Here is a 26,756-nt window from a genome sequence, read left to right as displayed (position 1 = left end):
AATGTTCCATTTCCAAGTATTCCAAATTATTCAAAACAAAGTGTACACCATAAACAGCAGATGTATGAAGTCTAGCTTCAGTGATTTGAAGGAAGCTCTTGCTTGAGTCCACCCATTTGGTTTCAATGAAGCTGGAAATGGAGCCTCTTCCTGTTCCAGTCCGGACATCTGCATGCAAGACAGGATGATTCCCAAACCTATGGCTGTCACCTCCCTGCATTCCTGCTTATTGTCACAGCCAGGAATACTAGTTAAAGAGAAATATGCCGAAACTGTCACATATCCAATTATTCAGTCCTCAAGTTTCTTCAAGAAGGTTTGTATGAAAACTCTAACATCTGACTACAAGCATGCCTCTGAGGGGGAGTGAGGAGGAATTCATGGGAAACATGCTACAAATTAATTACAGCTACCCACGCTGTGGACTCAGTATCTGTTTATTCCATGAGCTTTGCAGTGGGAAAACAAGGAAGGCCATTAAATTACTATTTTTAGGAAGAGAAGTGTAGTTTGCTCAACAAGTAGGGTCTGTCTTTAATTTGAAGTGAGGAATGAGGAAATGAAGTAACTGTTCATTTTTTATTTTCTGGAAAGAGCACGATTAGAAACATACGATCAGATCACAAGACGGAAACCCATTCTTCAAATTGAAATAATGAGTATTTCCAGATACTTAACTCTGGGAATAAATGAATGCGTGCATATATGTTAAATGTTTGTATTTCTAGTAGATTAAACTGTGTGTCAAGAGTGTTGATATTATTCAGGTCAGATATCAAATATGTAGAGAGTGATTTAGCTTTAAGTTTGTATTAGAATGAAACGTTACCCCACTCAGATTCATAGATCCATTATATCATAGATAAATCTGCTGTGATTGGAAGTATGTGTACGTGTTTGTTCTACTTGGTAACAATGACGTCATTGCTGAGGCATGAAACAATGAATGCAGGCATGATTTATGTCAGCCGTTCAGCCAGCAGAGGGATTTTCAAATCAGGAGAAGTTTACTGTGATTATGCCACAGAAGGGAAACTAAGCACGGGAGTTTTACTCGGCTTTCCAGTAACAGTTCTATTATAGCTCAAGGTTTGACTGAACAAAAGACTTGCAATTATCAGACTCTTGGTATACTAAAGGTGTGGCATTCAACAAGTTCATTTTTCTTCTTGCAGTACAAAAAAGCATCTGAACAAAAGACTGAAAATAAATCATGTTCCTTACATCGCTCTTGTGATGTTCCAAACTGCAAACTTTTCAAGTGAATGAAACCTTTGTAGCATTATGATGCTTTTACTTCAGGCCTGGATGTTTCCTCCACACGTCTTCATGAAACAAACCCACAAAGCAAGCAGGAGTTACTGAAGTAAAGTAGAACTACTGAAAATATAAGCTGAAAGTAGCTTATCAGGTTTTAATGTTTACTATAATTTAACTTTTATTACTTGCCTAAGTCTTGAGCTGCCCCTCATTTCATTATATTTTGGTAGGAAAGTGGAGAAAAGGTCCAGCGATTTATTAAAATGTGCAAAACACAACTTTAAGTTGCCTTTGGGAATACAATTTAAAAAAAAAAAAAAAGCAAAAAAAAAAGTGTATTTGTGCATGTGCTTGCATACTAACGCAGAAACCGTTAGTGGTAAAAAAAAAAAAGCCACTGCCTCCAAATAAGCTCCCATGTTATAGTCATAAACTGTATATATTGTGCCACCACTATGTTTATTTCCAAATTAAACACGTGTGTCTTCACTCTCCCACTCTGCATGCTTTGTAGTTAATGAGAGTTTAAGTCTTGCATGCTGCAAGCTTGTGCTCACATTCATGGATTATTATCCCAAATATTTCAGCCACCGTGGATATGGTTGCTGTTTGTTATTGAACCTTCACTTTGAAAGAGGTCAGATTTCATAATGCTGCAAGGGTGGAGGAGGACAGGCCCATCACATCACGTCCTGCTCTGTAGCTTTTTTCCATTGTGCCCCTGTAGTTCTGCACAATGTGTCCTCAGCAACAACTCCCTTCCTGAGCTCTGGGTTTTGCACTTTCATATGCATTTCATGTTCTTTGCAGTTGGACTGCTGGCATGGCTTTGCTGGAAAATCCTCAGTGAGTCAGACTCCTTTGGCGGTGAGCCCTCAAAGGTGTCGTCATGCGTGCATCACCAACATTGAGGCAGGTATATACAGTGGGGCAAAAAAGTATTTAGTCAGCCACTGTAAATAAAGCAAGTTCCCCCACCTAAAATGATGACAGAGGTTAGTAATTTGCACCAGAGGTACACTTCAACTGTGAGAGACAGAATGTGAAAAAAAAATCCATGAATCCACATGGTAGGATTTGTAAAGAATTTATTCGTAAATCAGGGTGGAAAATAAGTATTTGGTCAATAACAAAAATACAACTCAATACTTTGTAACATAACCTTTGTTGGCAATAACAGAGGTCAAACGTTTACTATAGGTCTATACCAGGTTTGCACACACAGTAGCTGGTATTTTGGCCCATTCCTCCATGCAGATCTTCTCGAGAGCAGTGATGTTTTGGGGCTGTCGCCGAGCAACATGGACTTTCAACTCCCGCCACAGATTTTCTATGGGGTTGAGGTCTGGAGACTGGCTAGGCCACTCCAGGACTTTCAAATGCTTCTTACGGAGCCACTCCTTTGTTGCCCGGGCGGTGTGTTTTGGATCATTGTCATGTTGGAAGACCCAGCCTCGTTTCATCTTCAAAGTTCTCACTGATGGAAGGAGGTTTTGGCTCAAAATCTCACGATACATGGCCCCATTCATTCTGTCCTTAACACGGATCAGTTGTCCTGTCCCCTTGGCAGAAAAACAGCCCCATAGCATGATGTTTCCACCCCCATGCTTCACAGTAGGTATGGTGTTCTTGGGATGCAACTCGGTATTCTTCTTCCTCCAAACACGACGAGTTGAGTTTATACCAAAAAGTTCTACTTTGGTTTCATCTGACCACATGACATTCTCCCAATCCTCTGCTGTATCATCCATGTGCTCTCTGGCAAACTTCAGACGGGCCTGGACATGCACTGGCTTCAGCAGCGGAACACGTCTGGCACTGCGGGATTTGATTCCCTGCCGTTGTAGTGTGTTACTGATGGTGACCTTTGTTACTTTGGTCCCAGCTCTCTGCAGGTCATTCACCAGGTCCCCCCGTGTGGTTCTGGGATCTTTGCTCACCGTTCTCATGATCATTTTGACCCCACGGGATGAGATCTTGCGTGGAGCCCCAGATCGAGGGAGATTATCAGTGGTCTTGTACGTCTTCCATTTTCTGATGATTGCTCCCACAGTTGATTTTTTCACACCAAGCTGCTTGCCTATTGTAGATTCACTCTTCCCAGTCTGGTGCAGGTCTACAATACTTTTCCTGGTGTCCTTCGAAAGCTCTTTGGTCTTGGCCATGGCGGAGTTTGGAGTCTGACTGTTTGAGGCTGTGGACAGGTGTCTTTTATACAGATGATGAGTTCAAACAGGTGCCATTCATACAGGTAACGAGTGGGGGACAGAAAAGCTTCTTACAGAAGACGTTACAGGTCTGTGAGAGCCAGAGATTTTCCTTGTTTGAGGTGACCAAATACTTATTTTCCACCCTAATTTACGAATAAATTCTTTACAAATCCTACCATGTGAATTCATGGATTTTTTTTTCACATTCTGTCTCTCACAGTTGAAGTGTACCTCTGGTGCAAATTACTGACCTCTGTCATCATTTTAAGTGGGGGAACTTGCACAATCGGTGGCTGACTAAATACTTTTTTGCCCCACTGTAGGTCGAGTGCAAAAAGCACCTTTAAAACAGATATTTAGACTTTTCTCACAAGTTAACCACTGATCTTGTAATTGATGCAAATAAATACATCGGGAAAACATCTGGCCAAATCAATAATGTTAAATAAAATGATATGATATGATGTAATCACCTTATTATGAACTATAATGTGAACTAACTAGTTTTAAGGGATAAAACAACAATCCATGATCCATAATCCAACGCCTATGACATGTTTCTTATTGGTTTATCTTCACATCATTGATTAATGAGGTTAATCTCCAACTGAGCTTTTTTTGTGGTCATAAATAGTCTCAATAGTCTCCACATAGTGTATAATTCATATGCTGCATCCTCGCTTGGATAATGTTTTCATTTTGAATGATACAAACAGTTTTTCTGGGTAGTCATGTGAATCTAACACTGCTGAAGTCATCACTGCATCAACAACACTGGAGTTACATGACTGTTCAGAGAAACTGTTAATAAATGATCCATTTAACTGTACATCAAACTGATAACAAAGATGTACATGTTTAATAAAATCAGGCATTTACATTAGGAAGGGCAACAATTAGTATTTCCATTAAGTTCTTTAGCTGATATGGTAAAACGGGGGACTTATTTATAATCAGCAGCCAGTTATGTGCGTTAAATCCATGTGGAATTAAATGAACTGTAAGTCATTATTTTTTAATTTGTAAAGCAACTCATTGTGCAACGTATAATAAAAAGTACAAGATTAAATAAATCCAAATATCCACTATATATATATGTTAGGGGTGCAACGACACACAAAATTCACGGTTCGGTTCGATACTTTGGTGTCACGGTTCGATATTTTTTCATCCATCCACCCGCTTCCGCGTATCCTTTTCAGGGTCGCAGGGGGCGCTGGAGCCTATCCCAGCTGTCATAGGGCGAAAGGCGGGGTACACCCTGGACAGGTCGTCAGTCTGTCGCAGGGCTAACACATAGGGACGACAACCATTCACACTCACATTCACTCGCACATTCACACCTAGTGGCAATTTGGATTATCCAATTAACCTATCCCCACAAGCTGCATGTCTTTGGACGGTGGGAGGAAGCCGGAGTACCTGGAGAGAACCCACGCAAACACGGGGAGAACATGCAAACTCCACACAGAAAGACCCCGGCCTGATGGTGGAATTGAACTCAGGACCTTCTTGCTGTGAGGCAACAGTGCTAACCACCGTGCCACCATGCTGCCCCCCCCCCCCGATATTTTTTCGATACAAAAAAATGTTCATGCCTTTTTAATTTGTCATTTATTAAAATTTTTTACCTTTACCTTACAATGTAAAGCAGTTGAGGCAGCTGTTGTTGTGATTTGGCGCTAAATAAAGAAAACTGGATTCAATTTAATCTAACTTTTGTGGGAATTTCTTACCATTTTCCTTTCTTTCTTTTTTTTTTTTTAGAAAAAACCTTGAAAGAAATTGCAAGAATAATAGTAATCTACATTAAAAAAAAATCACGTGCAGGGATTGTGTTTTTTCTTTCTTATTTGAGTGAGTAATTTCACTTTAAATATCACAATGCTTTACAATTATTTTGCTTGATTTAAATACCCCACATCACTCATTTTACTTTGTTTGGTTAATCAGTAAGCGCCGGTTACATTGTGTGTAGTGTAATGTATCGTTGGTGTGGGGGGTGTTATTTTTGGGGGGCGGGCCTTGATGACGTCGCTCTTGCAGTGTCGCTGGTGTGAACGCAGACGGAGCAGCTGAGGATGGAGCAGAGGGACAAGAAAGCGGCTGCCTCACATCTCATCGTCTCACCTCACTCGTGCAATTAAAGAGCTTCTTTTAATATACAAGGAGGCTTCTTCCTCACCTCCCTCCCTTCTTCTCCCTTTTTTCTTTTTTGTTTTCTGTTAATTTTGCCGCTGACATCTGCTCACCGGTCCACTCCTCCATCTGTCAACACACCGCCGGCGTCGCCTATGTGTCAGTGGACGGAAAGAAAATCCCGGTAAAGACAGATAAACAGAATTTCCCGCGAGGTTTCACACCTTCTGCTGGAAGTGCCAGGTCGCTGGTATGGACGAAGACAATCACGGTGAGGCTGTTTTCCTTTCTCCCACACTGGTTTTCTCTCCCTCTCAGTCTGCGCGCAGGGGAGGGGGACACGGAGAGGACGGTATGGATGGATGTGTGCGAGGACGCAAGGATGCGCGAAGACATGAGGTTGTCTTGTTTAGACATTCCCAGTCTTCCACGGTCGGCCGCCGTGTACCCTGATAATACATACCTGCTGATAAAAGAGCGTTTTTCAGATATAGGGCAGCCCTGTAATGATTTGCATGCCCTCATTCATCGCAGGTGAGATCCTGATCTTGGCAGAAATCAGGAAAGAAGGGTGGAAAAAAGCTACACAAAGCAAAATTTTCCCTGCATGCTTCTTTTCCATCTGTTTGATGTCTCTCTGCTTTGCTTTGAAGTATCTCTCACTATCTCTTGGCGCCATGTGAAGCCTGTAAACTGGTGGAAATTGATAAGATATCTGACAGGCACCCTTCCATATGGAGGATAGTGCATTTTCTTGTTAAATGTTCTTTTTTCATGAGCAGTTCTGTGTTTAAAAATTAGGGTTTTTTTTAGGATAGTGACACCCATTGCACATTTGATTAAACTCTGTCTGAAGTTTTACTGCTAGATCTTGTAGTAAAATGAAATACTGTAATACTCATTATTGAATTAGATGCAAGATTTACATTTTTGATCTTGATGTAGGTGGAAATTAAGCATGATGAGCTCACTAGTGATATCCAGTGTGCGCTGACTGTCCTGACTTGGGTATTAAAGGTAGTATAATGCAGTCCTGATGGTGGGTTTTGGTTTTAAAGCTGAATGAATTCAACCAGTTCAGGCGAGTGCAACATAACCCAGATTACCACACATGGTGGCTGCAGCTCTGAGTTGGTTATTAAATGATGGTGGCGAGCGACACACATACGGGATGCTTCCAAGCAGATAATCCTAACCGTCTTCTGGCCTGAAGTCCTTGAATACAATGTAGTGTAAACAAATGGATATAGTCTGATAACAGTTTGGCGGTTAAACTGTGAGATTAGTAGAGGCAGGAGAGGCGTTCCTCTGAACTTCCACTTTTTCTTTTTTACCCTCATCGGTGTCATGCTTGAATTACCTGAATATAAGGAAAGCTTCATGCTCTGCCCTGAATTTGAATGAAAGTGATATAGATGACACAGATATTTCCAAATGTTCCAGTCAGTATGCCCTTTAGCTGATGTCCGTGTTCAATTTTATTTGAATTCCACTCGGGTAGCTTTGCATGATTCACGCTTAAAAATCCTCTCCATTCTCTGTCTGAAACAGGCATTCTTTAGCGCGTCTCCATTTAGGCTAGCTTCCTTCGTATTGGCTGCCCCTCTCAAACAATCAGAGCTGTTTGCCTGAGATCAACGTGTTAAGAGTTGAAAAGAAACACATGAGCTGAACATTTACAGCAGTCTGAAAGCTGAGCTCTTGCTTTACAAGGACTACTTATACACACTCTGACTCCATTATTTGAAACTGTTTAATATGAGCATCCATCAGTGTAGGAATATTTATATAATAGACAAATAAGGGACTATATTTTGGAGGATTTGTGTGAATATTAATGTTTGTATATTTGCTGCCAAAATCAGGCGTATTGATTTCTCACTCCACGCTCTCACTCTAGGGCTAGTTATCAACAAGAAGATCTAATGTGCCACAAAGGTAACTGTGCTGATTCATGATCCAAAGGGCAAGAAATATTCATATTTTAGCTTTACCAGAAGGAAAAACAGCCAGCTATGAACAAAGATCTCTCTTTTCACGTGTGTTTTAGGAGAAGAGTTTTAAATGTGTTATTTCAGAGGCTTGCAGACATGAATATTATTTTACAGTCATCCTATTTGGACTCTAACCCATGAGGAGTTAGTGTGGTTGTTCCATTTTCCCTTAAAAACATGCGCACTACAAGCCATCTCCTCATATGAGGTCAATCATAGCGATACCAATTTCTCTCCTCCCCCCCCGAAAAAAAAATCATGTGACAAGAAGAGAGAGCTCAAGAGCACAGAGGCACGCCATGTGTGATTAAATCTGAAATATAGGACACGAGCTTGTTGAGATTACACGCAGCGGTGTGCGTAGCGGATTTTTCAAATAACTTTCCATACATGTTAAACTAATTGAGAGCTCTGGAGCACTTACTCACACTCTCGCTGCCTCCCATCGCTTAAAAATTGTTCGCATGCGCACCTTGATACGCTGATGCTAAGCGAAAGGCATTTGGCGCCTGAATCTGTCTGCCAGTCACTTAACGGGCAGCTGCACAAAGTCAGTAATGTCAAAGACTCAGAGGTGTGTTCTGCTACATTTTTATGTCAGATCACTGAAAAAACTTTGTGATGTCAGTGCCGTGGTGATTTTGCAGACCTTTAGCTCAATGCATGATGATCTGCCTTGTTGCAAACTGTGCTTTGTAGCTCTCTTATCTTGCATTCTAACATATGTGCACATTATGGGACCGTGTTCCCACGCCTGCACGTCCAGCCTGCACGCAAACTGCACAACATATGTTCAAAGTTAAGGGCATCATTTGTTCTGCACCGTTGAGCCAATCTGAGAACAACAGAGGCCCAACAGATGACATCATATTTTATAGGATTAAGCAACAGTACACAAAGAGCTAATGCTCCCTCAACCCTCCTCCTCTGTAACTCTAAACAGTGTATGGGAACATGCAGCTGGGCCCAAAATGACAAGGCTATACTGAGGTTTCTGATATGAGAGGCCTTTTTTTTTTTTGGTAGATTACAGGTGTGCACCAAATCGGTATAATCAATGCTTTCTGCTGACACTGATTATCAGGTGATCAGGCGATGATGTATACTGTTAGCTGGCTTTGCTTGTAATCATGAACCAATCAGGGAAAAAATTACCACCCGCCTCTGCAGCTCTCTTTAGCTAAATGACCCATTAAGAATATGCTTTGGGCGTGACTAACTGATCGCACCGTGTTGACAGTCTGCAAATAAAATCAGCCTATGATGTGAAAAGACTTTAATTTTTTGTGTTTAAATCCAGTTGCCGCCCACGACTCGTTGAAAGGTTTTCACTATGCTTGGTGTTGTTCACTCTCTAGTCGCAACTTGCGGCCGTCTAGCTAAACAAAAGCCGCTAAAACGACTGCGTGCTGGCGTCCCTGCAGTAAGCGACCACATAAACACTAAACCACTAAACACAGTGGAGCATTTAGTTATTTATTTTCATGAGCAGGTGGAGACCAAAACAGAGGGAAAAGGATTTACCATTCATCTCTTAAACACATGCCGATTGTCACGTTTAAGGAATCTTATACATTCAGTACAAAAATAAAAACAAACAGATGTAGGCTGTCCAATGGCCTCACAGTTATTTCACATTGTTAAGCTTTCCTTCCATGCTGCGGCCTCCGTGGTGCTATCACTATAACAGCTGGAGGACACATCGTACATAAGAGTCCATAATGGGCACATTCGTTTATGGAATCCCAAACATTTCCTTTGGCAGGTGTGAATGAGTTTTGTTTTGTGTTACTTCACAGTGGTGCCAGTGTGATCTGCTCCTCATTGCATGCTGCATTTCTGTTGGATGGTTAAGAGACTTAGATCGTAGCTCCAGTCCTGCAACCCTCCATTTTTTCCCACTGTTTAGCATGTTATAGCGGCTAGATTTCAATCCATGTCAACAACCATACAGTAAGCAACTCATTGCAAGGGGAAAAGTCATGCTTGTGTTTGCAACTTGTTGCTCTGCCTCAAAGTGTGTGATCTGGGGGGGCGGGGTTATTGAAATTCGCAGACAGAATCAAGAACTTGTAAAGCACCTACTACTGTGCAGTGTGTGGAGTTGTCCCATCCTGCAAGTAGAACCTATATTTCTTAACTACAGTTATCCCCACGCTGAACGAAACTATAAACGGTGCCACTGTGCATTGTTTGTGGTACTCAGCTGCAGCATGGGATTCATTAGTGCATGTTTACTGCACTCGCTAATCAGAGTTGACGCTTCTCTGCTCAGCTTGCATGCCACAGAGCAGACAGGGCCTGGCTTCAGATTGGATGAAATCAGCAACAGGCTTCAAAATGTTTTTATTACTCATGTGTCTATTTTTAGAATCATTGTATAGCTGAATGGAGAAGTGGAAAGAACACAGACGCAGGAGCTGGCTAGGAAGCAGTTTGCTGAATGGCTGGATTGAGGCCATGGATTTTTACTCTTGGATTTTAAAAAACTATTTTTTTTAGTATTTCCTTTCCTTCGTAGGAGCTCTGTGATGCTTCAGTCAGGGATTATTGCGAGCTGAGCTTTTTGTGCAGACTTGGGAGTATTAAAATGCTGAAGTGAATAGAAATTTCCAACACCTTTAAAGCCTGAATGAAGCTCTTTGTGGCAAAATTGGTGCAGACGCCCAAAATGTGCAAAACTGTTTGTCTTTGTTGAGCCCCGTCAGGCTTTTCTGTCCATGTTTCCTGTTTAACTGTCACGATAACCCGAGTGAGTCAATCAGCACTCTTCTCTCTATCTGACCGTGGGAAAAGTTAAATGTGAAAGGCCTTTCCTTCCATTCTCCTGCTGTCTTTGGACTGTGAGTGTGTTCTGAAATAACATCTCATATCTGAATGTAAAGACCTGTTAATGGTACACACCACAATGGCAGTTACTGTGTCTCCTAAAAGCACATCCAGGCTTTCTGATCAGTCTTCTCTTGCAGTGAAAGAGCTTGAGTAAAAAAAAATAAAAATGCCTTTCTTCTTTGCGTTTCTGTGCAATCAACTCTCAATGGACATCAGACTGGATGCAATTATTTCATATCATATTCACCCCGGCAGGCGTGAAACTCAAGATAAGATGGCTTTTGAGTCTACGCAGAACTTAAGCTCTGAGGGAGATTAGTTGGTAAGAAGGGGAAGTTGGTGTGATTGGGGTATGGTCTTTGTTGTGGCTGTAGGGCGAGTGAGTGGGAGGACATCAAACGGGTACTTGAGGCGAGCTGTGGCTGCTCTGTAGGTATCCATCACCCTGGGCGGCTGAAAGTAAATGGTGCTGGTGCTGAATGGGTGGATACATGTTTACTAGTGGCGACAGCATGAATAGTGTTGTTTTTGCTTTGTGAGTCTGTCTGTCTCTCTCTCTGTGGCATTATGGTTGAAAATGTGGTCTGGGAGACACCTACTCTAGACGGACCTACCCCAAAGATGGTTTAGAGTACTTTAACCTGGGTTTATGTGTCGGTCTGTGCAAAGATTTTGCCACAAGCTCTGCAAGATGCAGTCAATACTTAGCATGTCACATTAGACATAACATTGCTGTCTGATGATAGCTGTGGTCTGAACTGCTGTAAAAGCACAATATTACAGAGTGAATGATTTTATACTACTGCACTCAATCTATGTCTAACGCAGCATGCAGAATAGGCCAACAGGGCTACCAGTTTTAATACTTGTGCTGGTGTACCTGCATTGCTTTGCATGTTTGCTGCCAAAATACTCATTGATGGTGGAGTTTCTCTCTTCAAGTTGGTGTGTTTTCTTCCAGTCGACTCAAAAAAAGAGGAAAAGCCGAAGTAGCTGAAAATGCAATCAGTCATTGCAGTCGATGCAACGTGTAGATAAATCCCCAAAAGTTGATTCTGTTGATCTGGACGTAGCGTTTTCAGTGGGAGAAACGTTTCGTCACTCATCCAAGTGACTTCTTCAGACTCAGGTTTCCCCAATCTTATAAGCAGTACATTTGCATAATGACTTAAACTAGCACCACTGAAGAAACAATGGGCTGGGAGGTCAGTTCCTTGATCATTAACATGCAAATTCTCATGACCATTGATCAACAACCACTGATCAGAGCTCATTGATCAACAACCACTGATCAGAGCTCATTGATCAACAACCACTGATCAATGGCCATGAGTACCATTCACTGGGGAATGGCATGCAATCACAGCATGTACCCTTAGGCCCCCTCCACGATTCAGAGATGCTTTCCCTTTCCATGTAAATGGCCTCCTTGACTCCACGCTCAAACCCCGCTCCTCCCCATCCAGTGTGTGTACATCCTCATCCTTGAAAGAGTGTCCACTGGTCTGTAGGTGTAAATAGACTGAGGAGTCCTGGCCTGATGAGGTGGGTCTTCTGAGACTGAAGAAGTCACTTGGATTGGTAACGGAACGTTTCTCCCACTGAAAACGCAGCGGCCAGATGAACAGAATCAACTTTTGGGGATTTACTTACTTGGATGATTGAGCGTGCGTGTAGGTACATTACCATAAGTTAAGGCAGAGGGTTTGACAAGTGTTCATGATTACAGAGTCCTTGCAGTTAAACATAAATCATACTTAAGAGCAGACAGTGGTTTTTTGTTTTTTTTTTAACATGAAGAAATCTCCTCGACGACCCCAGTGAAAGCCTTAGTGTAGCTGCCATTGTGGCCCTAACCAGTGGTTGAAAACACCAAACATGATGTCACATCCACTGGTGCAAGCCACGCTTTGATTGTTTCAGCTGGTCATATGCCTGTTGTTTTGTTTTTTTTCTGGGGGGGCTTTCTGTCTTTTGTAACATCACATGGGCGATACAGCCAGATCATGTTGGTTTCATCAGAGCAGAAGCTCAGAGGGAGATGTCACGACTGCTTGAAAAGATGAGACTTCCTGAAAAGATGGGCTCTTGAGGGGAAAGAGAAGACAAAAAAAAAGAGGAGCACAGAGAGACCACAAAGAACAAACGGGACAAAATAGAAACAACAAGAACAAGAAGTTCCCAAAGTTGATGACTTGCAGTTGTGTTGTCAGGTGCTAAGTATAGTCCAACTAAGCCGAAACCATTTGTTTCAGCTTTGCATATTTTTCTGTGATAAAAAACAAAATAACTTCTGTTTTGGACTGAATGAAGATAAACATAACCCCGCAGCAACATCCAGTAATATATTTTGGTGACAATTAGATTTCCCGTATCCAACATGTAGTTGAGCAATACTGTATATAAAAAGTGTAAAATCTGCAGATTATTGTGTTACATAAAAAAAGAAATGCCAGTCATCTGAATAGCTGGGGATTTTGAAAAGCACTCATTCGCTTTCTTACCAAGTGTTATGTGAGAAGACTAATATTAATGCTGCTTAAAGCTAAAAGCCAGAAGAGGGTGAGTTTAAATTAGCTTAACATTTATCCAAATGTAATTAAAAAAATAAAGAAAAATCCATAGAGCATAGAGCTCCATATAATTCACCCTTCCAAACACCATACAGCACCCGAGTAGTCTGAAATGACTGTCTGCAGTGGTTTAGGCAAATGCGTCTATTTTGTGTCATCACAAGCAATTGCCAAAAAAAAAGTGCTAAAATGAACTCTTAAAATCTCGCTGGTTGACCCAGTAGGCAGGCTGTGTTATTTAAAGGCTTAAGGGGAGATTTGGAAAGAACAGAAATTCATTTTGACTGCCAAGATTATGGGTTTTGTGGTGCAACATTAGAAGATTAAACATACAGTTGCATTACACCACATGTAAGTAGACAAACACACAAAGACAGCGCTGGCGGGTGATGCGCAAGGATTGAGTCGAGGCTCGTAACAAACTGCATTATTTAAGTGTCGGGAGAGACGGCTACATATGGACCTGATTAGAAGAGAGACTGTGGAGGCTTTGCAACATGTTCCCATCTCCATGGTAGTAGGTGTGTGTGTGTGTGTGTGTGTGTGTGTGTGTGTGTGTGTGTGTGTGTGTGTGTGTGTGTGTGTGTGTGTGTGTGTGTGTGAGAGAGAGAGAGAGAAAAAGAGAAACAAGACATTGCAACTGTTTGTCAGTGAGGCAATGTTTTTGCTTTTGTAAATAGGGGGACGCTTTGCTTGGAATTATTGCTCCGAGCTTTGAAAGGAGGAATCTCTTTAAGTGCGAGACAGAGAGCAGATGGGAGACAAAAGGCTCGGCAAATTAAATGAGTGTGTTTCACTGTGGGGACCAACACAGAGAGACAGCAGCAGAGATCTGGGCCTACAGTGTCTGAGTAATTTCAGCTGAAGGGGAACGCTGCGTCCAGTTTAGGAGAATGAAGAAAACTGGGTCCAGCCGATCATGCAGGCCTGAAAGGAGGGAGGGAGTAGTGGGGGTGGCTGTGAGACTTGCATGTTTTTCTTGGCTTCTGGCTGGATAGAAATGGAGGACGCCAAACCCTTTCTCACCTCAGCACAAATACGTGGGTTACTTTTCAACCACTACTACATATCTTAGGTCAGTCTCACTGTCGGCACTTATGTCAGGCCATATATTAAAGGAACATTTCATCCCAAGAATGAACTGCATGTGTTTTTCCTCTGTTATGTACTACAACTGAACAGTAGGCTTATTATTAACTACTTGGCTGACATGTATTGTTATAGTGCTTACTAAAAATACAGCACAGCTGAGGGGAAAGATCATAAATGTTTGCTTTGTGCATAAGAATTCTCTAAAACCAGCAAACAATCCATTCTTGGTTTTTCTTTCAGAGGGGGTGAATTACAAGAATAACTGAAGAAAATCTTTTTTACCACAGGGCTGATCACTCGATTGTGAGTGGATTAAAAACTGTCTATTATTATGATACATTAGCAGTTAGTACGTTATCTGAATGATCTGTGAGTGTTAGTTTTCTTGCAGACTCCAAAGCTGTGTTCTCTAATCACCCATTAACAGCATGGCTGTCACGTTATGGGAAGATGCAATTGCGATATGATATCGCGGAGGTTTATATCGCGGTTTTGTATCAGTTACAAAATTGTTACGCCCCTAATCTTTGAACATCTTGATACAAACCCTAGCCTTTGCATGAGTCCGTCTGCACAGCGATATCACTGCTGCTTCAGTTCAGTTTTATTTATATGCTGCCAAATCACAACAGCAGTTGCCTTAAGATGCTTTGTGGTTGCACTTTTATACAAAGAAAAACATTGTGCATTAAAATACCCACTGTAAGGTTTGTGTACTGCGCTTTTTATGCGTGTGTTTAAGAGAAGGCAAACATTTCTACAGTTCTGTTCATTTATTCTACAATCAAGATGCATAAATGACTGCACAGGCCAGAGGGAAAATATAGAAATGTCGTTTTTCTTGGGGTGAAATGTCCCTTTAAATACATACTGCTGGTTAGGTAGTTCATAGAGGTGTACCTCTATGATTTGCACTTCTGCCATTGAACCTATTATTGGCTGATATTAGCTATTTCCTGATATATCAGTATCTGCATTTATAACATCCAACAGATGAAAAGTTCAAAAAGTAAAAACGAGACTGGAGAAACACCCTTCAACCATGTCGAGCTCGATGTTGCACAGCTTGTCCAAAAGAGGGCGCTCTGCAAAGTCGACAAATACAACCACCAGCTGATCCGAGCAGCGTCGGTGGAGAGCATAAATGAGGAAGGGTATCTTTTAATGTTTTGTATGTCTGAAAATCAGCCAATATGTTGGAATATCAGATTTTTAAATAACCTGCGTAATGTCAGTATTGGCATCGATATCTGTATCGACTTTTAAAATCCTATATTAGTGAGGCTTAACATCAGACTCTCCTAAATCCATGGAAATGAATCATTCCCTCTTTGGAGAAAACTTTTGAAGTTTAATAAAATATCCGGGCACTTTCTCCTTTCATTTCCTGCACCGTTTTCTCGATCAAGTATATATTTTCACGTCTGTGTTCAACTAGACTTGGATAAGAAATGAAATTTAGTTTTTGTTTTAAATGGAAAGTATTTGATCTGCCAGGTGGCCATCTGGATATTTTGAGGTGATCCGTGTATAATAACTATAGTGAACTTGGGAGTCAATACCAAGAGAGAGCAATTACCTTGACGTTGTGGGTGGCTTGTAAAGTGTTGTTCTGGTCTCATTGTGAACATGATCAGGGTGGTCCACCAGACTCGGTGTTTTTGCAGACAGCGACACAACCATCACAGGAACATCCCAGATCTCAGAGCGGGCTGAAGGCCAGCGCAGAGCTCCTGTTTAACAGAAGTCTGTGCCCATCATCCAGCTCCAGTTCTCTGCCGCTGCCTGCATGTAGTCTGCATCACTCGAGATATCAGAAGTTTGCTCTTGTTCAGTGATGCGTGCAAAATAATAGGCACCAAATTCGGATTTCAAAATTGCTCCCTGGCTAGATATCTATCACAATATTGGAGGCGAGCATGCACATATCAGATAAAGCGTTGTATTCTGCTGCTTGTCTGTCAGCTGACACCCACAGGAAGCAAAGGAAATGATCAGCCACATACATGTCGTTTTTCAAAATGTGTTGTCATATCAGTGTTGTCCATCTTTGCCGGCTGAAACTGGAACCGCATCCAAATGAGGTTTGACCGTGTAAGGCTTGAATTTTACACGTATAAAAGCGACGATGCTGGTGGAGACTAATTTTTTTTTTTTTTTTACTGTTCTGTGTAGCGCTTATTCTGTTTTGTGTAACATTTGATAACAGTTGTGCTGGTTGTTTAGTTTTGTAATAATTTACAGGCTGTTCAGCCATTTATCAAACATAATCTTCAATGTGTCGACACCAATTTCTACAGTCATCGGTGCACACCAACTTCTTCTACTCCAAGGCTAGCGCTGATACGCCTATCGCTCAGAGAAGAATACTGCAGCAAGTACCTGTACCCTCGGCGCAGATGCAAATGATGATTGGACTTAGTGATGTCACTGTTTCACGCCGCAGCCATAATGTGGGCTTTTAATGCATCAATAGAAATATTATTTTTCATTTGCTGTGAGCAAAGATCCTTTTTATCTTGCAGCAAAGACAGTGACTGTGCAGGGTCAGACGGGTACAACTTTCCACATCAAACTTTGTTACTATCATGAGTACAGTGTCTGGGTACGTGTAGTGTACTGGGTGTAGCCATACTTCTCAGTGAGAACTTGACTTTATGAGCTCGGAAAAACATTAATCTGTCTATAACCTGGAGCATCCAGGACTGGAGAGTTCCAGTGTGTGAAACTGATGCTGTTTGAACTGCACTCATCCTCTCAGCTCCAACAAAAATGCCTTCTCTGGCCAATCAAATCATCCGATCATAGTTACTTTAGCCACCGGCATAAGGCTGTGGAAGCATCACATCAAATATTGACATAGTGCTGATGCCGAACAGATGTGCAATATAACAAGGACATCATGTGCAGACCACCTCCTATGCAACCACACATAAATGCACTCACAGCAGGAGGTCCCCAGCCCCCAAAACAGCAGATTAACAGAGCAATCAGTGTAAAGGCTCTTCAGCCGCTCAAGCCCCAGATTTTGATGGTGACCCCCAGAGGTAGTTAAAACTAGAGGCCATGTTAGCCACCCAGGAACGTCTCTTCTGACACGATAGGCCAGGACCATTATGTACCACATGGTGATCTGCTGCAGCGCAAACTATCACGTTACTTTATCCAGCATCACTGAGCCAGGCAGCGGCTAGCAGCTGGGAACATCTGTGTATATGCTGCCATATATCACACTGTATGAGTGTACAGGGCTTGTAAAGAGTGTGTGTAGGATTAGTGCCAGCTGGCTTTGGTGTGCATGTAATCATATGTATTTTCATCTACATGTCCACTGGTATGTATGATCTGGGCTATAATATAATATAAAGCATGCCTTTGTCCACCATTTGAGGGATTGAGGGCAGCAGAGCACGGATTAGGGTCTGGATCCAAAGGAAGTTTCCTTCCTGGTCTTTCCTCCTTCCTCTCATGTGACACATAGAGCTTCAGAGCCAACTGGGATAAAAAGGATGCCTTTTTTTCTCAAAGCTCATCCACTTTAAAATACATTATAGCGTTTAAAGTCAGTTTAAAGGCAGTGAATCTAGACAAATCCCCTCTCAGTCACACGAGTCAGTGACAACTGGGACCACAGCCAGTTTCAAGTGAGCTCCATGTGCTGCAAGTACCTCGCTGCTTTTCCTGCACGAATGGTCTGAACACAGGATTTAGAGACTCATTTCTCAAAGCCTGGGAATTTTTTTCCCCTTTCTTCTGTCGACTCCAAAAAATAACTTGAATATAATATATATATATGTGTATGTACGTATACATATACATATACATATACATACACACATCGATGGTTTGCAGACGATTTCCTGCATGGTTTTAGTGGGTGTTTGTGGGACTGTTGTTGCTTTTGGGTGTGAAGAGCAGCAGGAGATTTACACTTAAAAGTAGATTTTGGGGAGATTTTGTTTTTTAAGGCAGGAAATTGCTGGAACCCTTTTGTTTTGCCGCACACATGTTGGAGTGTTAACCTTTGGAATCTCTCACTCGATGCCGTGTATTTCTTTTTTTTTTTTTTTTTTTTTTGCCTGTCCCGTTTGGCTCTTTTGCCATCAGAATTGTTGTCTAAAGGCAAAGAAAGATGCCCAACGGATTTACTTTACCAAACTGACCATCCCAGCCTTGCCGTAATGGTCCATTTGATTCACCTTTTATTGTTTATTTTATTTTCACTTACTGAATACGGGACAGACTTGACTGGGGGAAAGAAGGGGAGAAAGAAAGAGGGAAAGAGAAACAGCTGAGAAGAGGGACGGGGGAGAAGGGCAAAAGACAAAAACCAACAGAACGGGCAGAGAAAAAAAAATGCATATATCAATCACCTGGATCACCTGCTGAGAAAGAAAAAAGAAAGCAAGCAGAAGAGAACAAGAGTAATAGAATAAACAACATCACAATGATATATGGGAATATGACAGTAAATACTAAATGTTAAACATTATTGTGCCGCACATAAGATCAACAGAACACAGTGTGCTTTGAGGTAGGAGCCAAAAAGGGTGTAGTTTGTGGGTGTGATCACCCGTGTGTACACCTGTGAGCATGGACGCGCTTGTTTTTTGTTTTTTTAAAAGGTTCCTTCATGTAATAATCTGCTAGAGGGTGTGGGGGGGCCACAGCCCCGTCCTCCAGGGCGTGAAGCAGGTGTGGAGGAGATCAAAACTCCAGACATCCAGAGGCCCCCAGAACACAAGAGACCAAGGAAGACCAACAGAGGGGCAGCTGCGCCACTGTCCCGGAAAGAGCTGAGGAGAGTCCCAGATGAGGGCTCACTCAGCAGCCGCGGAGCAGAAGCCAGGGGGAGTTGCAGTGACGCGCCCGTGAGCTCCGCCGGCAGCCAGCTGCGCCTGAGTGACCGAGCCCCAGGCCGAGAGGCCGGGGGCACCCCACCTCCGAAGTGGCCCGAGCGAGCCCCAGGCTCCAGGCCCCGATAAGCGGCCGCCAAGGAGTGAGCCGGTGTGTACCTGGACGCCCATCCCCGGACACAAAGAACCACCAACGCACCGATGTCTGAGGGGGTCCGCCACTGGCAGGGGAAGTGGTGGTAGGGGGAGATAGGCCTCCAAACCTTGGAGGGCCTGAGATGTCCCCAGAGAGGTGGCGCCTGACACCCAACCTGACATATAGACACAGACATACAGGCACACACAGATACAAACATCCATTCCCACCCTCATGCTCTCATATGCACTTACTCCACACTCAACCAACATGGAGACAGACATAAAGAGACGTTGTACACACGATCACACTCCCCAAGCGTACTCTACAAACCGGGTCTAGGTGCCCCCGCCCCTGGAGGGGGGAACTGCACCCAGACCCAGGTGGTATTACCCTTTTCCCTGCGGTGGGGGGAGGCAGACCGCCCCGACTCCGCAGCAGCAGGAAGGCTCCACACTCCAGACCGCAGTCGGACGGCCAACTCCTCCTCCTAGTCCTAGCCCCCCTGCTCCAGCAGGTCGCAGAGAACGGGGGTGAGAGAAGACTCCGAACCTCCCTCCACCCGCTCATTGTAATGTTGATGCATGTGTGTTCTAAGGTGCATTTAAAACCCAGGAGGGCTTGGAGCTACCTGCCAGAGAGCAGCAGGTAAGCGCATGGTCCCTCCTGCTAGCCCTCAATGTCTACGTGTATTTAAAATTGAGAGGTGGGCAATGATGCCAGGGGTGGGGTGTACACCCTGATGGTACTTTGGACTCCGTGTATCGTGCCCACCCCCAAGATCCTATATGTATGTGTAATGAGAGTGTGAGTAATGTGAATGTCTAAGTTGTGGGATAAAATTGAGGCAGAGGCAGCCAGAAGGGGACAGAGGGGGGGGTAGCCTCCTCTGCACCCTGGTGACATACCCCTACTCCAAGGCCCTGCATGTGTGGGTGGTTGTGGTGGAGCGGGAAGAGGGAGGCAGCTGGAGATGGGGAGGGAAGGAAGGGAGGGGCAAGTGACCCCTCCCTGGGGCCAGCTCCCCCGCTGACCCCAGTAGGCACTCCCATACTCCGCGACCCGCCAGGGAAAGGGGGCCCAGGCCCATCCAGACCGGGCCCAGTGCAGCAGCGCCGCCCGGCCCCACAGAGCCCGGGACAGTCCACCCAACCCCACCACAGAGAAAACTGCACCCACCCCACCATCCACTCATCTTCCAGACTACATAAGACAATAAACGCCCAGGCTGAGATCTTCCTCCACCTCTCCTGTATCTCCCCCTCCTGCAGAGGGAGCTCCTGAGGAGAGGAAAGCTCCTGCAAGATGTGACAATCTCCCCCACCAGTTGAAGAGCCCCCCAGGTGGCTCGACGCACCGGCGGCACCCTGCTCCAGGGCTGGGCCCCCATGCACCCACCCGCCCACAACCCCGGCAACACACCAACCAGGACCCAAGCCCCCGAGGCCCGGTCCGGGTCCCAGCCCAGAGACGGAGCGCCCCCAGAACCTCACGCCCATCCCGGACCCACCCAGGGGCAGCCAGGCTACCAGGTCAGTAACCCACGTCCGTCAGCACAGACCCTCCCCTAGCCCCGCTGCACGCAGCCGCGAGGAAACAGTCACCGGAGAGCCAACAGAGCCCCTAACCGGACATGACCGCTACCCCGGGTTGAGCCCCCAAGGAAGATGCCTCCGGGGAACCCCCCGACGCCCTAAGCCTGTCCCTACCCCCACACCAATCACAACAGTGAAGGCGGAACCAAACTATGACCCCCCACCCCCACTAGGTGATGGAGCTGATCAAAGGAGCCCAGAGCAATTGATCTGATGTGGTGGCAGAGGCTGTATCAAGACTAATGTAATCTAATAGATAATTTCTATATTGGTTAGAATTAAGATTATTTTTATTTTTCCAGTTCATGAGGACTGTTTTCTTGGCTATGCATAGGGCAGTGAAAACCATATGGGCGATATTCTTTTCTGAAGTGACATTATCTAAGCTGCCCAACAAACACACTAAGGGGGAAGTTGGAATGTTACATTTCAGACACTTCGATAAGTCTTCACATATCTCGCGCCAAAACTTCTGAACTGGTGGACAGAACCAAAGAGCGTGGATATAATTGTCCGGTGAATTGGTTTGGCAGTGTGAGCAGTTGTTGGAAGACGTAAAGCCCATCTTGAACATCCGATGACCTGTATAGTGCACTCTATGTAATATTTTGTATTGAATTAATTGAAGACTGGGATTTCTAATTAGATGAAAGGTTTTTAAGCAAATCTGAGACCAGAAGTTTAGGTCTAAGTTAACTGATAAATCCGCTTCCCATTTTGCAATAGGAAGTGATATTGATTCATCTGTTTTAGAAAGCATTCTGTATATTTTGGATAGTAATTTGGGGGGTTTAAGAGTAAGAAATTGAACCACACTTGGTGGTGTTTGTAGTTCAACTTGACCCGGTTTAAATTTCTTTTTTACTATGGATTTAATTTGTTGATATTCTAAAAATCTTTTCTTGTTGATCCCATATTGTGTAACTAGTCCGTCAAATGAAATAAATTCTGTTCCTTCTAGTATATGTTCTAAATATTTGATTCCTTTATCACTCCAATCTGAAAAGTTTATCATATTATTGTTTTGGAATATGTCAGGGTTGTTCCAGATAGGTGTACGTTTGCATGGGATTAATGAAGACGCCGTCAATTTTAGAAACTCCCACCATGCTGTCAGAGAAGAGCTGATGTTGATGCTTTTAAAGCATTCATGTCGTTGGATGTTTGAGCTGATAAATGGTAGGTCTGAGATCTCTAGATTATTGCAGAGTGCTTGTTCTACATCTAGCCAAGGTTCATCTAAGAGGGTGTGTTTTAGCCATCCTGAGATGCCGTGTATTTCTAATGTCGCCTGTTGGGGATTTCTTCTAGAGGTCACGAAGTTAAAGTGTGTCTAGCTTTTTTTTGTTTTCTTAGACACAAATTGAAGCCAGCGTGCCATTAACTTTTGTATGATTTGACCCTCTCAAGATCTGCTGTTTACTTAGAGGCAGTGACTCACTCCGTAATTGATTTTAGTAGATTATCATTCAAGCATGGCTGCGTTTGGCTTGGTAGCGACCAGTTTGCTAAAGACACTAAAGTCATTTCCTGAGTAAGTCATAGAAGGTCACGGGGCGGGTGTGTTAATAATCTAATTGGTGGACCACCTCTGAAGAAAGGTCATACACTGCTAAGCAAGAGCATCCAGTAGACCAGAAGCACTAATAGCAGGGACTTTATGGCTTTCTCTGTTATCATGTGGTTTGAAAAGCTTGTAGACCCAGCAAGACTAGCCTCGATCGAAGGATCGTGATAACGCTATGCCACTAATGGTGCTTGGCTTTCATTAAAGGGAGCATCCTCTTCTCATTCAATTTGTAATGAATCAAGATTGTAATCATGCACGTTGTTGTTGCAGCCGTGGGATATCTCTATTAGCTAATGCACAGCCATAGGCTAATGGAAAACATGGAGCTGTATGCCTCCTGCATAAAATCATCCTCTGGGACAATTATTCAAAAGGCATAAAAGAAGCCCAGTGATTGGGAAAACCTTTTTAATTTTTTGCTTTATAGATTATTTCCTGTTTTAATAATTAGTCATCTGGTACAAACGGTGTCAGATGCCGGAATACGATTTGATTGTTTAGCCTGAGAAAGCTGGTGCCAGGAAATGTTTTATCCGCCTGTTTAGCTGTTAGCATTCACCATGATTACCATTTAGTTTTCTAAGAAAAACACATTCAACTGATGCTTTAGTCTTTGTCTTAACATATTTGATATATATTGGCATTAACACTTACGATACAATATCCAGTATTTGCTAATAATACTTCGTTTTTAACAAAACTTAATGATAGAAAGTGTTTAGGTTTCCATCACATCCCACAGTCCTCTTTTGGATTGAGATCTGGTGACTGTGGAGACCATTTGAGTACCGTGAACTCATTGTCATGTTCAAGAAACCAGTTTAAGATGATTTGAGCTTTGTGACAGGGCGCATGGTGGCCCACTGTGGCCATAAAGGAATGTACACCATCAACAGTGTTGACGATGTGGCATTTAAACAATACTCATTTTGGTACGAGGAGGCAGTAAATGATCCCCCCCACACCATCACACCACCGCCAGCAAGCCTAAACTTCTTCAGATCAGATTCCAGTTTTCTGTTGTTCAATTTTGTGAATTGAAGCTTCATTTTTCCCATTTTTAGCTGACAGGAGGGCCACCCAGATTGTATTCTGTTGATGTCTGATTTTTTTTTCCTGGTTTTGGCACTGGTATCACCCCCAATAAACGTGGAAAAATTTTATACCATATTCATATCTGTCCATTAAATATGAAGCTATAGTTTAGCATAAGATAACGCTTAGAAACAACTCGACTGTGCTTATATAGGCATAGATTGAGATTTCATAAAGCAGAGGACACAGGGAGCACATCCTTCCAACTAATTAGATGCCTCCAACCCTTCTTGAACTTTTAACCAGTAAAATTCACAAACAGACTTTGATGTATGCAGGCGAAATTGTTCAAAAACCAGAGCCTTGAAACTGGGAAACTTAGGAGTTTCCCAAGTAATTGTCTTCAAAGCCACATTCATTCATGGTCACAATAGAATTGCAAGTAGTGTAAGTGATGTGAGGTAGCCGAAGGTGAGCAACACTAATTAATTAACATCTTTATTTTCGTTGTGCTTTCATGTTCCCATCTGCTGTCTATTAAAATCATGGCCCTGGGGAGAAAATACCCCTCCCCATCTTTACCTGACCCTCATCACGCTGCTTCAGAATTACATAACTGGGTTAGAAAGTACCTTTTGTGTCACTGCTAAATGCGAATACCATCGACAACAATACTTGGCCGCCCTGAATGCAATTCTTCGGCAAGCTGTCAAATTAAAAGGGGCTTGAGTACTTCCTCTTGAGCCCAGTGACCCTGTTTTATTTTTAATTGGCGCAGAATCCCGACTGTGAGGGGGAAATAACAAGTGGTGGGTTTTTCTTGGTTTTTGGGGGGGTGGGTTGTTTCTTTTCCCTTTAGCAACATGTGAAGCTGCGCATGATTTTTAGATGTGCCACTTTCCTGTTGAGAGATTTACGCTTTCTGCTTTTTGGTTGGCTTAATGAAGCAGGATTTCACAGACTCACTGTGCTCGGGAAGATGTAGAAAATTGAGAAGTAAAGCGTGCGTTGGATGGAAGAGGGATGAAGTTAGAGGGAAAAACAAGAGTGAAACATTGGAAAAGAAAGCAAATCATCTTTTTCTCTTGCATGTTTTGGTTTTTTTTTTCTTGCTCAGAGTGGTAAAACACACACAGCTGGAGGGGGTTGGGGTCATGGGCTGTGTTAAATTACCAAATTCACATGAAAGAAACATAATCTGGATTGGTTTTATTAATAGAATTTTCCCCCCGAGCCAAATGGAGAAGGAAGGAGGGAAGGGGCTAAACACTTTCAAGTGGAATAATTAAGACCCTTTGCCTTCTCTTTTTGTCTTTATAAATTAACATGCAGGCTCTTGATATCTGCTGTTCCAGCTGTTCAAGGTCCCACTTTACTGTGTTAGGAGAATAAGCCTTAAAACTGCTTTTACATCTTTGCAGTGAACTGCTAGATTTGATTTAGCAGTCCTGTTTTGCTCCTTTTAGTTGACTTGTTTTCTTTTAAGGTAATGTCTTCTGTGTTTTCTCCATCATGCTTTTCAGTCCCCGAGGATCTGTCCGTGGAGGAGAGGGATGAACTGTCGAACATCAGGCGGAGGAAGAGAGAGCTGCTCGATGACATAGAGGTGTGTGCTTGAATATATACAGTATATTAACTGGATAGACTTAGCTTCATCTCAGCAGCTAAGTTCATTAACTACAACCGTTGTATATTGATTGAAAATCATTTTATTGCCAAATTAAGGACAGTGCTGAATGTATTTGTTGTAATTGCTCACCTGTATTCCCAGTCTTTTTCCGTTGTCTATACGCTGCTGCGGCACTGTGGGCATTTGCATGCTGTATGTAATGCAAATGGGCCTATCTTTGCACACGCAGTTTCCTCATAAGAAAAAAGTTAGTTTTCCACTGCGTACACTTCTTTCTTAGTCCCGTCTCATCCCTTTGCTTTGTCCTGCTTAAGCATAAAGAAAACCAACTGGGGTTTGTATTTTCTCTGTGTTTCTCACAGAGGTTGAAGTTTGAGATAGCAGAGGTGATGACGGAGATCGAACAACTGACATGCGTCGGAGAAAGGTAAGTCAAAATAGTGGAGATGCTTTGTTAAACAGAGATATTGCTATAGTCTTTTTTTTTTTTTTTACCTTATTATCTTGTTTCATGTGGAAAGGCATGTCTAAGTGTGGAAACAGGTTAATTGTTTTTAGTGTGGATTTAATGGCAGCAGTGTGTCTCAAAGTTACTCCCTATTTGTTATGAGGCTTTCATCGAGCCCTTCTCACTATGGCAGCGATCTGTGGAGATAAATACCAAACCCTTTTCTGGGTTACATTTTAAAAAAACAACAAATCTTCTATAGCGTTGACAGAAACACCCTTAAAATAACACAAACATATACAATATTGATTTTGTTCCATGACAGATGATGGTCTACAGCAATAAATAGCAGCAACATTTGATTAGATTTTGCCTCATAGAAGCTATCTCTGTGACTGTGGCTCATTGCCTCTGTCTGAGTTGCGTTTAGGATTTGCATGCAAGTTTTGATGACAGACCAGCATTATGTGACATAACTACATACATAACTACACCTGGCTGTATGAATTATCATATCTATTGTATATTAGAATGGGAATTAAAAAGTTTTTATTGTCATTAAATGTATGATGAAACAAGCGTACAGTCATTTACACAGTAGACATAAAGAAAGTACTTCACATTAAAACTAATAAATAAATAAGATGTGTTTAAAATATGGTGAGGAAGTCAATGTGCTAACAACAAGCGGTCATCCTATGGAGTAACATGAACATGCAAATATTTAAGAACTGCACAATGATTTAAGCAATAATAGACAATATTCTAATATTGCTCATTGCACTTAGCTGTGATATTGTAAAGGAAGGAAATTATCGCAGAATGAAGGAGAGGGGGGGGGGGGATGTTGGTGGTAGTGGCCAGGTGATTATGGCACTTATGAAGATGCTCTTTCCGAGTCTGTGTGCCCTGTAGCACCTGCAGAGGGGCAACGGTGTTGAACAGGTGAGAGCCAGGATGTGAGGGGGTCCTTTAAAAGCTGGAGGTGAGTAAGCCCTGCAGGGAGGGCGGAGAGCAGCCTTCTGAGCTGTGTCGAAGCCGTCTCCTCTGTGCGTCGGTGCAGCTCCTGGACCTTACCGTGATACAGAGTGTCAGCACGCTCTCTGTGGAGGAGTGTTAAAAGGTCACCAGCAGCTTTTGGTTGTTGTTCCTGAGCACTCTCAAGATGTGACGCTGCCCCTTTACTATGTTTTTAAAAAAGGAATGTTAGCAGCACAGAGGTCACTGCGCTGTTTCCACATGAAGTGAGTGAAAAGTCGACGTTAGGAGGCAGCTCATTTATTGTCTGGGACCAGCTTTGCCATCACTCAGTGTTTGGTTTAGGAAACAAAGCCACTGACTCAGGGTGGATCAAGGAGACCATGTGTAGCCCTACACGTGTAAGAA

The 26,756-nt window shown here is 43.0% G+C and overlaps 1 protein-coding gene across 1 annotated transcript in view; it reads left to right on the top strand.

The window, feature by feature from the left end:
* Window positions 1-5,523: 5,523 nt before the first annotated feature.
* Window positions 5,524-26,756, top strand: part of LOC308391393 (cytohesin-3-like) — a 35,034-nt gene continuing 13,801 nt past the window's right edge. Inside the window, exons 1-3 of the mRNA XM_080874020.1 lie at window positions 5,524-5,880; window positions 24,816-24,898; window positions 25,285-25,349. Of these exons, the coding sequence (XP_080730146.1) occupies window positions 5,862-5,880; window positions 24,816-24,898; window positions 25,285-25,349 (167 nt within the window). The 5' untranslated portion in view covers window positions 5,524-5,861. The remainder of the gene's footprint in view (window positions 5,881-24,815; window positions 24,899-25,284; window positions 25,350-26,756) is intronic.

This window comes from Rhamphochromis sp. 'chilingali' (genome assembly GCF_963969265.1).
Source record: "Rhamphochromis sp. 'chilingali' genome assembly, chromosome: 22".
Lineage (NCBI taxonomy): Eukaryota > Metazoa > Chordata > Actinopteri > Cichliformes > Cichlidae > Rhamphochromis > Rhamphochromis sp. 'chilingali'.
Note: the sequence above shows the minus strand (reverse complement) of the source record. Positions and strands in the feature narration are given on the sequence as shown.